The 13,560-nt window shown below is 36.5% G+C and overlaps 1 protein-coding gene across 25 annotated transcripts in view; it reads right to left on the bottom strand.

The window, feature by feature from the left end:
- Positions 1-13,560, bottom strand: part of LOC139983324 (uncharacterized) — a 160,919-nt gene that overhangs the window by 113,422 nt on the left and 33,937 nt on the right. For 10 of the 25 annotated variants that reach the window (XR_011798607.1, XM_071996793.1, XM_071996811.1 and 7 more), the window contains 8 exons: positions 8,549-8,815; positions 6,411-6,488; positions 4,475-4,707; positions 2,447-2,666; positions 1,528-1,602; positions 1,196-1,270; positions 864-938; positions 564-606 (listed from right to left, as the gene is read on the bottom strand). Coding sequence is in view for 24 of the 25 variants with exons in the window: in XM_071996793.1 (XP_071852894.1) it covers positions 564-606; positions 864-938; positions 1,196-1,270; positions 1,528-1,602; positions 2,447-2,666; positions 4,475-4,707; positions 6,411-6,488; positions 8,549-8,815 (1,066 nt within the window). In the remaining variant the exon portion in view is untranslated. Of the gene's footprint in view, positions 1-287; positions 607-863; positions 939-1,195; positions 1,271-1,527; positions 1,603-2,446; positions 2,667-4,474; positions 4,708-6,410; positions 6,489-8,548; positions 8,816-13,560 lie in introns of all 25 variants that reach the window. The other 15 variants (XM_071996799.1, XM_071996800.1, XM_071996796.1 and 12 more) reach the window with 15 other exon arrangements.

The following is a 13,560-nucleotide window of genomic DNA, read 5'->3' as shown; positions in this document are numbered from 1 at the left end:
AGAAATCCAACATATATACGAGCTAGGGGTCGCACCCATACACATACATTTATCAATATATATGTACTATGTATGTATACCTACAGAAATAGTTGTACCATACAATCATTATAGGATAAAATCCCAAAAGGGTGCTGTTAATGTAAATAAAGGACTGATGCCTAACAGGACAAATAACTAACTTGCGACCAGGGCCAGAGGAGCGGGGAGGGGTGTTTTGTGAAAAACTTAAAAGAATCCTTGAATGCAGAATGCACACAGGGTTCCATAGAAAAAAGAACACTCACTTTGGACAAAGTTCGAACTTTCCATCTGTGATGCCTAATGGTGGTTCTCCATAGGCCCATTTTTCATCATCCTTTTTGATGTTGATGTTTTCTTTGTGCTTTTCAGTCTCTGTGTGGTACTGATGTTGCCAGGACTCTTCAAAAATTATTTGGCAATAGGCACAGAAATATGGATTGACTTTGGAATCCCTCGTCTCTGTAGATGCAGTCAAACAGGATTTTCCTTGTTTTTTTCCAGTGGAGAACTTACCATCAGTACTGGATGGTTCTCCTCCTTCCGGAGTAGGTGAAGGTTTAAGTGGAGAGGGAACTTGTTCTTCTTGAAGAAATGAAATATAGGAAAGATCAAGACACTTTGTCATTCCTTGACAGAGGCTGTTGCATTTCAACATTTGATTGAAGGCATTTATTGATCTCGTATGCCCTGCTCCTTATAATGCATTAGCCCAATTGGTTTGCAAAAGCAATTGAGCTAAATGTGTGAAATGCTAAATATACTATGAATACCAAATTTTGTGATCCATTTTGCTTAGTAATATTGCTAATTTCCATATCTTTTTCCAGTGGAGAACTTACCATCAGTACTCGTTTTCGATGGTTCTCCTCCTTCCGGAGTAGGTGAAGGTTTAAGTGGAGAGGGAACTTGTTCTTCTTGAAGAAATGAAATATAGGAAAGATCAAGACACTTTGTCATTCCTTGACTGAGGCTGTTGCATTTCAACATTTGATTAAAGGCATTTATTGATCTCGTATGCCCTGCAACTTTTAATGCATTAGCCCAATTGGTTTGCAAAAGCAATTGAGCTAAATGTGTGAAATGTTAAATATACTATGAATACCAAATTTTGTGATCCATTTCGCTTAGTAATATTGCTAATTTCCATATCTTTTTCCAGTGGAGAACTTACCATCAGTACTCGTTTTCGATGGTTCTCCTTCTTCCGGAGTAGGTGAAGGTTTAAGTGGAGAGGGAACTTGCTCTCCTTGAAGAAATGAAATATAGGAAAGATCAAGACACTTTGTCATTCCTTGACAGAGGCTGTTGCATTTCATCATTTGATTTAAGGTATATTTTGATCTCATATGCCCTGCTACTTATAGGGCATTAGCCAAATTGGTTTGCAAAAGCAATTGAGCTAAATGTGTGAAATGCTAAATATACTATGAATACTAAATTTTGTGATCCATTTCGCTTAGTAATATTGCTAATTTCCATATCTTTTTCAAGTGGAGAACTTACCATCAGTACTCGTTTTCGATGGTTTTCCTCCTTCCGGAGTAGGTGAAGGTTTAAGTGGAGAGGGAACTTGCTCTTCTTGAAGAAATGAAATATAGGAAAGATCAAGACACTTTGTCATTCCTTGACAGAGGCTGTTGCATTTCAACATTTGATTGAAGGCATTTATTGATCTCATATGCCCTTCTACTTATAGGGCATTATCCCCATTGGTTAAGAAATGTTATCGTTCTGAAAATATCGCAATGCATACAGCTTTCTTCATTTCTCTACAAGTAAACTTGATATAGTCAATCATGTATGCCAATCTCAGGATTGCAGTGACGAACATGTGGCAAGGCAATAGAGCCAACCGTTGCATTTAAGCAGCCATTTTCAAGTGGCATTGTTATAAATTTGACCTAAAAGTGGGGGTGGGGCGACAGGTATCTAAAAATGCTACAGCCAGCTGTGCTAGCATCTTTGAGTCCATTTATTATATTAACCGTATATCATGTTAAATTCAAAGATGACATCAGCTCTTCATGCAGATCAAATCTGCATAACCCAAGTACTATAGCATCTATTAATTTGTCTATATCCCAAGTTTGTTTAAAATTTATATTTTCATAGTGCAAGCTTGACTGATGTAAGTGACTTTAAGTGAGATTTTATGACATGTACTTATATTCTGCCAACTTCCCCCCTTTTCCCAACTGGATCAACAGATATTCCAACTATGATCACTAACACATCTTCACAACGTGTCATCTTCTAAGTTATAAATGAATGATGGAAAAATATGTTCATTAATTCAACAGTATACCATAATTATGTTATCCAACTAACCCATTATATGAAAATGATGGAAATTAATTATCTGACCATGTCATGCTGTCAGTTAACTATAACTTGGTGTATTACTGGATGAAATAGCACTCACCAGTAGATTGATTGTCTTCTTGACTGATCAACTCTTGAATTCTCTTAATTAATTCCTGCATCTTCTTTTCCATGTCCTCCCCTGTCAGGTCTATGTAAGACCTGCGAGCAAATGTAAGCTCCACTGCAGACTCATCACCATGTTTGTCCTTGTAATGACGGTTTACACTTTCAATGCGAACTTCAATAATTTCCTTCTTTCTATTTACTGCAAGCATAACCTTCAAAGAAAGGATAACAAACCAGAAATCGTTTTTTTGTAAACCTTTAATGCCATTTGATATTTAATCCTGCAGCAATATTTTTTCCCCCAAATGAGTAGTCATGAATACTAGCAAGCACTAGAGGAAACCAGAGTGGTGAACCTCCAGTTGTTGTCATATTATAAGGAATACAAACCTGAGTATTCAATTAAAGGGATATCCGAATGGCAAAAAATATCACACTTATCTTAGAGAAAGCTACTTCCCACCTTAAGTTTGACAACCGCACCTCAATATTTTGTCTCCAAGTCAAGATATAGTTGATTGATTGAAAGTAACCTACTTTGAATAACTTCACCATATGTTACTCCACAAAGTGAACCACAACAGGAGTCTGTGATGTCATCAGGGCAAATGTTGTTCACAAGCTTCATATGATCATCTTTTTGTCAAGTTAATATGAGATGTGAAACATTTGGAATGTTTCCAAACTTTGATTAGCTGTTAATGTTTCATTCAGTTAGAATTCATCAAAATGCAACTTTTGTTGTGGAATGAATTTCTGGGCGATACAGGATGTAGATATTTTATATGGCTGAATCCGGCAAATTCAGTTTATGGTTGCAACAGAAATGCCAATTCCAAGTAGTATCCCAACCCAGGTCATTTCTATGGTCAATTTAATCCCAAAAAAAATTCCAGCATGAATAATAGAAATTTGGCAGTTCATAACAGCAATGATATGCCTTGTATATATAACCTTTGCCAAATTACATTTCATTAGATAGAGAGCTCTTGAGATTTTCACACATTGTCATCTCGTGAACTAAGACTGACCTTTACCCCACCAAACAAGAGGAATATTGTACTCAATAAGAAGCCACTTGGCAAATATCAACTTTCCATTTCTTTAGATATCTGTTTGATAGATGTCCAGATTTCAATCTGTTGACCTCAAATACAAGGTTTTGCATTACAAAGAGAAAACCACATCAAGGTAACATCTGAAATGATTATATAGAAAGCTCATTTTATCTTGAAATCCCTTCACTGCCACTTCCTGGCTTGTATTGAATGAAACTTGTACCTGATCCCTGGTGACATGGTATGCAAGGTACTGTGGCTTCTGATTGAGGCCCCAGCAAAGAAATGGCTATATAGGCATTGCTACGAACTGAGGGTAGGATAGCAAGGTTGGTACAGAACTGGGCTTATAACCCAGAGGTCACTGGTTTGATCCCGTTCTAGCCCTAAATTATTTGCTCTTTTCCATCTTAAAAGGTTGTTAACATTTATTAACTGAATGCTGTGAAACCAGGGAAAGTGATATCATCATAGTCATGTTATTTTCAAAGAAGGTAATTAAGCCATCATGGCACTTTGATCAGTCTTTAACTCATATGAACAGCTATGCACACATTCCAGTTGTAATTTCAAATCATGCAATTAAAAGATCATTCAAGGGAAGGGAAGCTTTTTAATGGTGGCATCTACACCTGAAGTACAGTAGGGTCTGAAATTTACTGTCAAACATGGCAGCAGCTGCCTCTTCAAACAACAGTATGTAGAGTTAGAAGGAAACAATAGAGGTGATTGTTGTACTTAAATTTCACATTACTGTGTATTTGTCAATAGAATTGTTCCTGAATTTCCCTTTCCAACAAATGAAATTGCAATTAACTTTATCCCGAACTGGTGAAAAGAGTTTCACTCAATGTTAACTATGCAGCTAAATAAAGTCTAGTTTTAGCACAGTAATAACCTACCCGCCTTAGTCACTACTACAATAAGTAAATAAATTTAAAAATATCAAAATCACTCAATACCTCTTTTTCACATTCGTCAGAATCGATGTAAGTTTGGCTAATCATGCAAATAACCACTTTAGCTTTATCTACGGCACGAACAATTTCTCTATCAATATTTTGTCCTCCCTGAATTCCAGTGGTATACATCCAGCATGTTTTAGGCCCTAGAGCCTCCTCAAAAGTGGCTACAATTTCCTCAACTTTAGTTTTATCCTTAGAACTAAAGCTGATGAATACTGGTTTTGTATCATCTGTAGGCAAATGAAGAAAAAAAGATATCATCTATAAGCTCCATGTGGAAAATACTTGTTGCAGCTCCTTTGCTCTAACATCTTTTTATACGCCTCGTTTTGCAAAGCGCTTAGTACGTTTTGCCCGTGTCAACCGAAAAGTATTACAAAATTGATTCAAAATTAGATGAAAGAACAGTCTACAAAAACTAGAACAGACATACTTATTTATTCATTAAAGGATTGGTTCAGTTGTCATACATGTTTATGAGGACAATAAAAGAAACACAATGGTGAAAAAAACTGTACAAATATCTTTTTTGGTTAAAGAGATATTCAAGTGTAAAGTTTTATCAGATTGTGTAGAAACTGCTGAAATCTGACTAGCTGTGATGTCACATCCTCACATTCCTGAAAAGTCTTTGTTTTTTTCTCTAAATATTTCGTGAGATTTCATGACTTTCAACCAAATGATATATCAGGAGATCTCATATTTGTCAAAGGAAGTATTTGAGATTAAACATCTGAAAATTATATTATTTTCAAATGTGTTAAAAAATGTAAATAATTTTTAAAGAAATATATTCACAAATGTTAAGGAAGTGAGGATGTGACGTCACACCCTCACAGTAAGTTTTCTACACCAGTCGTTTTCAAAGAAATTTTGATATCTTCAAAGTGTCATATCCCCTTCACAGTGTCATATCCCCTTCACAGAGCATGGTAGTTTCTTCACTGTTCTCTTTGTCTTTTTGTGCTCTTTCATACAAAATAGACATGTCAAACACCTGAACCAATCCTTTAAAACACTTTGTATGAAAATAAATGACATGATCTCAAGATTTTTAATTTCATAATCACTACAATTCACTATGAATCATTCAGTTTATGAGGATTCACAAAATTGATCCAATTTCATCAAAGGTATTTTTGTAGCCATATTGGTTTTTATGAAAACAAAAAAATAGACTTCACCCTGTAACCAGTAATAAGTCAAAAGGTGTGCATATTTTAACCATAGCAATTAAAAAAGAAATGAATCCACAGAGCTCATCTCATGATACGATATGAAGTGCCAGCAATTTGTTGATTTATTGAGTATGTGCATGTCCTCATTTGCATTACACAAACATTTAAAGCTACACACACATCAGTACATGCATTGGTTTTATCATCTATCAAGACATTCATTGATCTCAAATGCCCTGCTACCTCCCTTAATAATATTTCTAATTTTTCCTTGTCATTTCATCATTTGATCTAAGACATTTAATAATCTCAGATGCCGGGCTACCTATAAGGCATTAGCGCTATTGGTTTGCAAAAGCAATTGAGCTAAATGTGTGAAATGCAAGATAAACTGTGGGTAACAAGTTTTGTGATCAATTTGCTCAGGAATATTGCTACCTTTCCCTGTTTTTTGCAGTGAATAACTAACCATTAATACTCGTAGTTTTTATAGTTCTCCTTCCAGAGGAGGAGAAGGTTTAAGTAGAGAGGAAACTTGTTCCACTATAGAAGAAAGGAAATATGGGAAAGATCAAGACACGTTGTCATTCCTTCATTTGAATGAAGTCATGTTTTCATCTCAGATGCCTACTACCTATATAAAACATTAGCACCATTGTTTATTTGCAAAAGCAATTGAGTTAACTGTATGAAATGCAGTATATACTGTGAATACAAAAATTTGTGATCCTTTTCGCAAATTAATTCTAATTTACCTTGTCTTTTTCCGGTGGAGAAATTACCATGAGTATTCGTTTTCGATAGTTCTCCTTTCTGAGTTGGAGAAGGTTCATCTTTTTCCACCAGAAGAAATAAAATATGGGAAATATCAAGACATGTTTTCATTCCTTAACAGACGCTATTGCATTTCAATCGTTACATTAAAATACTCCACTTCACAATTCACACCAAGATCCCTAAACCAACTAGAAAACTCCCAAGTGACCCACGAGCAACTGGTGGGTTTGACCAGCATTTGATGTTGCAAACCTGTTGACCCACACATACTAGTCAAAATCCCACATCTGGCTGAGTTATACGTCACAAAATTAAAATGGCAGTTTAAGAAGCTCACAGGTATGTTACCATAAAATGATGCACTTGTATTACTGTAATTTATAACATGCAAGACCATTTGACCTGTAGGCCGGGGATTCAAAATTCCATTTTTCTTTCAAATGGCAGTTATACCCTTTCTTTAATTTTCACATCGCATGTATGATGACCAGCTTTTGCATCAGGAAAATCTGAGAATTATCCAACTAGTACAATGTCGCATACTAATACTATATGAAATATATAGTTGCACTTTCTCGCATGAAATGGTAAAATCAGCTGGTAATTAATAGCCATTAAACCATAAAATGGCAAAAACAGCAACAATCTACAATCAGAACATCAGAAGGCCGTTTGTGCTTCCTTCCCTTAAATTGCCACTAAACTACCGGGCTGATGATGAACAAGTGAGGTAAATTTGTCCAAGTATTCAGTGAGAACCAGAAGATCATGACATATTCTTGTAATTACTCACTTTTGGACATCAAATACGTCACTGATTATGAGTTTATACTGTACTATATGATTCTTATGCAAAACATATTCAATATATCCAGAAAGAACAGTCATTCTATATGGAATACAGTCACATAGATGCCCTACCAACACATGAACATTCTCGTTTACCTAACTGAGCTAACAAATCAGCTAGCTCTGCCACCAACCCCTTTTAAAAATTGTTACTAAAGAATAAAACATAAATTTTGCTTAAAATAAATGCACTCTCAAACATTTTGACAACTTTCCCTAAAACCATATATCACTGAACACAAGGCCAATTTTCAGATAACCTGTTGACCCCTTGATGCTCAGAGTGTGACAACTGACAGGCACCAAGAGTGTTTACAGCAGTTTATCCAACAAGAGAGAATCAAGTCTCAAACTACAAGCCATTTTCTGATTGTATGCACAGTTCAAGTTTATTTCTGATGTACTGTAGTGGTGTGTATTTATCGAGCCCCTTTACAAACTGCGCTGAAGTTAACCCATTTATGTTCGCCAAGTATGAGGTTCATCCCAAGCTTTCCTTCTAGAGTCATGATGTCTACAAGGTTTCAGACTTTGATCTATATTGTCCTTAAGTGACCTTTGACCTCTTCAAAGAACATCACAGTTTTCCCTAAGATGGATGTACATTTTCAGTATAAGATTCATTGCAGCTTTACTTCTATATATAAAGTTTACAAGAACTTCAGATTTTGACATCTATTGACCTCAAATAATCGTTGATATTTACCAAGAACAAACACATGTGAAACCTTACTAAGGGGCACCCGACTACTCAGTTTATAATTGATTCATCAATTTCAGCTAGATTTATTGAATCAACTTGTTTATTGTTTTCAGTTTTGACTCCTTGTGATCTCAAATGATTCTTACCCCTCAACCACAATTGCTGGAAGTAAAGTAGCCTACTCATTAAGGGGCCTGCACGTACTACCCATTACAGTATGACATGTTAACCAATGCTACAGATGTTTAGTAAGGTTGTTTACAAGGTCTTTCTGGTGACATTTGACCTACAGCTAGGTCAATAACAAAACTTAGTAACTTACTAAGTGTAATCTACATACAAAGTTTAAAGTTCATGCACCATACACTTGGTGAAGGAGTTCCTGTTTACGAGCCAGGCATTGTTAGAAACAAGCTCTCTATTGTCAGAATTTAACTCAAATAGGTGATGCCCACTTACAGCCCAAAATCATTTTGAAGTCGCAGCTTTATCACATTTCCTTGATCAATTGTGCACTGTTAAATAATAAACACTGTTAAAATGAAACATTACTTTATCACTTACCCTGAGTTGCAACTTCCATACAGCTCCTGAATTTTTTCTGAAATCTCTTCTGTATTCCACATAGTTTTATCACCTCCAATGCCTCAAGAAGCCTTGAGATGTCAGTTTCGTCGATAGTACCCCTATCGACAAGTGTGTTTACAAATGCCAGTCCGTTACCTTCCACTTTATCAAACAATGCCCGCGAAAAATCAAAGAAAGTTGAAAGTTGTGCGATTTGAGAACCTGTCAGTTGACTGGCCATATATACTTTAAATGCCCCAAATCCTGAAGGAAAAGCAACATGGGCAAAAATTGTTAGTACTGATTACGCATTGTGCTATTTTCATCATATTCCACTCAGTACACCAGCAGCTACAAGTAAGGTTGTAATAATTGTCTGCAAGTCATTACAAAGTTTCAAGAGTGATTGAAAACAAATTGAAAACAGAAAGCAAGATGGCTTTGTTATTCCTTGTTATACGATTTGCTCAAAATTCCACACAACTGTATATCTCACAAGATGAATAGAGCAAGTGAGTTAAATGTATCCAAGAATTAAGTGAGAACCAACAATTATTTCCAACTCATATTTGCATCACTCACTTGTGGGCATCAAACAATTAATTGGCTTGTACAATTGATCAATTTTGAGAAAGCAAATCAGCTCTGCCTGCAGCCATTCCTTTAATACATGACATTCTCTATACACTCTGAAATATGTTTACAACTTAATGCAAAAGCCAAAATTATATATTATACATTACAAAGAATAAGGCCAATTTTGATAACCTGTTGACCCCTTGGGGAAATGTTAGGCCATTTAAAAAAAAAACAGTTAGCATCTTGAGTTATAAGAAATTATCAGGGCCACTTGAATGTGTTTCAAGCACCCAACACAAGAGTATCAACTATTGGAAGCAGATTTCGTGGATGAATATATATAAAATTGTTGGAGATCGTTTGAGATCTATGTTATATTGGATTAATTCACTAGACAAAGAGTGTCCACAAAGAAAAGTATAGCATCGGTGAACTGATAGATTAATTGCAGTTTTGATGTTAGCATGTTAACAAGGATAACAAACTTTTACATACGTTGACCTCATGTGATCTTTGACCTCTACCAGTTTTAGTAGGGTTCCTGCACTCACCAAAATGGATCTACATACTAAGTATGAAGTTCAACCCAGCAAACACAAAACGTTATCATAACATTTTTAAAAGAGCCTCTAAAATATGTTTTTTTAACGTTAAATGCGATGTTATAAAAACGTTGGCATAACGTTTTTATGATATATGTATGTTATATTAATGTTATATGAATGTTTTAACGAAGAATTGTTTTGAAATAATAGCCTGAAAACGTTTTCGTGACATATTTATTACACCACAAATAACGTTATCAAAACAAAAGACGAAACGTTTTCATAACGTTTTAAAAACGTTTTGTGTTTGCTGGGAACAAAGATGTAATTCGTGACTTATTGTGTTTAAGTTTATGTTCAATGCGAATGATTTTTTACCTCCACCAGTTTCAACAGTGTTGTTCTTATATACTCACCAAGCTGGATCTACGTACCACGTACGACGTTTCAACAAAGATGCACTTTTTGCGTTATCATGTTTACAAAGTTTTCAGACTTTGACTAAGATGACCTCAAATAACATATGACCTTCACAGAAACGAATAGAGTTGTTGAACTCAATAAGATGGATCCCCATACCAAGTAGGAAGTTAATCAATCATGAAGTTTATGAGTTACCATGGTAACAAGCAGGTTTCACATACATATATACACACCAGCCATCACCATCGCAAATTTTCTTTTCACCTCGGGCAAGGAAGGAACCAGATAGTCACGTTACTTAGTGATTCCTTGCCAATTTGAGAAGAAACTTTAGATACAAGATTTTGTAATGAGCTGAATTGCTCAGCAGAGATGGCAAGTCTTGCAGAATTGAGTAATGCATACCTATGCAAAGAGGGTCGAAGGTCAAACAAACTTCGTTTCTGCATAATAAGACTTATGACTGTAACCAACAACTGACATTCGATGACCTTTGACCGCCATGGAAAACACAAAAGCCCAAAGGCACTATGGTTCCTTGCTTATAAGGACTAAGCACTATCCTAAAATTGTTATTTCCGGGTTTAATGTACACACACAATATTATTGCCATAAATATCACAGATCAATGATTGGTCCTTTTGAGAATCTATTGACTTTTGTTAGATTTGTTTATAAGAACTTGCAGAATCATCCTAACTGTACTAAATAACTTTGGTTGCACAGGCGTAAACCCATGGACAATTAAAATATGGCCACAGAAATTCAAATATTCAACTTAAAAAAACTAATAACTGGAGGCGCAATTCCAAGGTCATATGAGGTCAACATAGGTCCACCTCAAAAAAAAAACTTGACCTCTGCTAACTTTGCGCATGGAGGTCGCACAGGGGTCAACCATGGACAATTTTGATCAGTTTGGAGGTTGAGTTCTTGACCCATAATTGACCTTGGATCACATGGCCATTATGTTTGGAACAATCGCTTACCCTATTCACAACTAGTCTCAAAATGTCAACCATGTCTCACCCCATCAGTTGGAGTTTCACAAGTTACTGCTCCCCAAAAAACACCTTTTGGAGCTATAATTGACCTTTGGTGACCTTGGATTACATAACGATTATTTCAAAAAACGTGCACCTACTTCATTCACAACTTATACAAATATATCAGCAATGTCAGACTTCGTCACTTGAAGTTGTTGCAAAAGCTAACATAAGTGGGCCGTCTTTTGCCCATAAGCGACCTTGAATGGCATGACGGTTTCTATGAAAAATGTTCTCCTTGATGATGTGCAGTCCATCCTAAAATTGTTATGCACTCCAATGTTATTGCTAAAAAGGTATCAAATCCAACCTTTGGAACCTCATAACTTAAGAACCAGGTGTCCGATCGAAGCGGGAGTTGGTTTGGTCTGTTTAGAGCACACAGAGCTCTATCATATATTAAAATATTGACACACATTTTTTCTTTGCCCTGTATCTCCTAAAATGGGCTTATTTATAAAAAATGTAACCTCTGATAACTTTGCACCCGAAGGTCGCACAGAGGTCAACCCATGGACAATTTTGATTGGAAGATCATTTGAGATCTGAATATGGCCACGAAATTTCAAATGACCAAAAAACTAATACAGGTCACCAGAGGTCAACCTTAGGTCAAAGGTCACAAACATGCGGGTCGACTAATGGATTACAATAGCGTAACTCCCAACCTTGAAAGACATTTTGTTCTCAAGTTATCGCAAAAATACTAGTTTATGACCCCTAATTGACCTTGTTGACCTTGGAGCACACGACTGTTATTTTTGAAAACGATCCCCTACCCCATTTACAACTAGTACCAAAACTAGAGCACCAATGGTGCAGAAGCTTATACCTTTTCGAGCTTAAAAATGTAGGGCCCACAAAACTTTATGGCCCACCAAATTTCAGGCCATTTTTCAGATTCCACCAATTTTGGGCCCATGAGGGATAACCCCCCTCCGTTAGCAGAATCCTGGCCACACCACTGGCTATAATTCCCCTTAAAATCCTATTTTACCCACTCTCTCAGTCTCAAACAATACCACTGACCTACCCTATTAAACTTTCTCCCCTCTACCTGAGCAGACCTGAAGCACTCCTTGCCAAAATTTTGGCTGGCTGCCTACATACCTCAGGCTCAAAGACTTCTAAGAATCGGCAAGTGCTGATTGGCTATCTAGGCTCTCATGCTTACAGTTCAACAGTTAATAACAACTCCCAGTCCTGCTTTAATTCCACTAACAGCCTCTGCAGAGCTTAACCACAAATGTAAACAAACACTGCAGAGACTGGGAGACAAATTAAAGGAGCTTTGGCAAAAGGTGAAGCCTCAGATTTTTTTGAACAATGGGGATTAATTATAATTAATTAACTTTTGACCAAAAATTATTAGGCATCACCTTATTCATACACAATCCAACAATCATCAGTTCAACTTTGAATATGATCCATCAAAATCTTGAGGAGATTGAGATATTTGAAAATATTACAAAGAATGACCCCCGATGACCCCCTAAATGACCTTTGACCTCAATTTTCCGAACACCCCTCCTAACTCTCATCCTGAGGAACGTTGTGACCAAGTTTCATTATAACTGGCCATACACTGTACGAACAGGAGCAATTTGAAAATATAGGGCCGCAGCCCGGGCCACAAAAGACCCCTAGTTGATCTTTGATCTCAAATTCATGAACAACCTGAAGGTAAAACTTCCATAGTACTATCGTGACAAACCCTCAACATTGTACCATGGAATCTGTAGGAGAAGAAGCATTTTGCGTATTTCCACAAAATGACCCATTACGGCCCACAGGTGACCTTTGACCCCAAATTTCGGACCATGTCTGATGGCCCTATACCCAATGGTCCTTGTGTCCAAGTTTCATGAAATTCCATCAAACACTGTGCGAGTGGGAGCGGTTTTACCAATTGTTGACGGATAGAGTGATAGAGTGATAGAATGATAGAGTGATAGACGCCGCACTGTAACAATAGCTCACACCAGCATGCTGGTATGAGCTAATAAAAAACATGTCGGACCCTGTCAATGGGAATTACTGTTTTCAGCCTTTGACCTCTGGTGACCCCAAATGACCTTTGACCTCCATGAAAAACAATAGGGATCATTTAATCACTAAGAGCTATAAATATACTAAGTTTAAAGTTCAATTCAACTTTTACTTCTTGAGATATCATGTTTACATGGTTTTCAGCTTTTGACCTCTGGTGACCTCAAATGACCTTTGAATCCCATGAAAAACATTAGGGATTACTTGCTCACCAAGGGCTATCTACAGACCAAGTTTCAAGTTCAAGCAATATGTACTTCTTAAGATACCGTGTTTACAATGTTTTTGACCTATGACCACTGGTGATCTCTCAAATGACCCTTGACCTCCATGAAAAAATAGGCACCATCTACTTACTAAGGGCTAC

The sequence above is a fragment of the Apostichopus japonicus genome, chromosome 16 (assembly GCF_037975245.1).
Source record: "Apostichopus japonicus isolate 1M-3 chromosome 16, ASM3797524v1, whole genome shotgun sequence".
Taxonomy (NCBI): Eukaryota; Metazoa; Echinodermata; class Holothuroidea; order Aspidochirotida; family Stichopodidae; genus Apostichopus; species Apostichopus japonicus.
The sequence above is the reverse complement of the archived record's forward strand: the minus strand, read 5'-3'. Positions and strand labels throughout refer to the sequence as shown.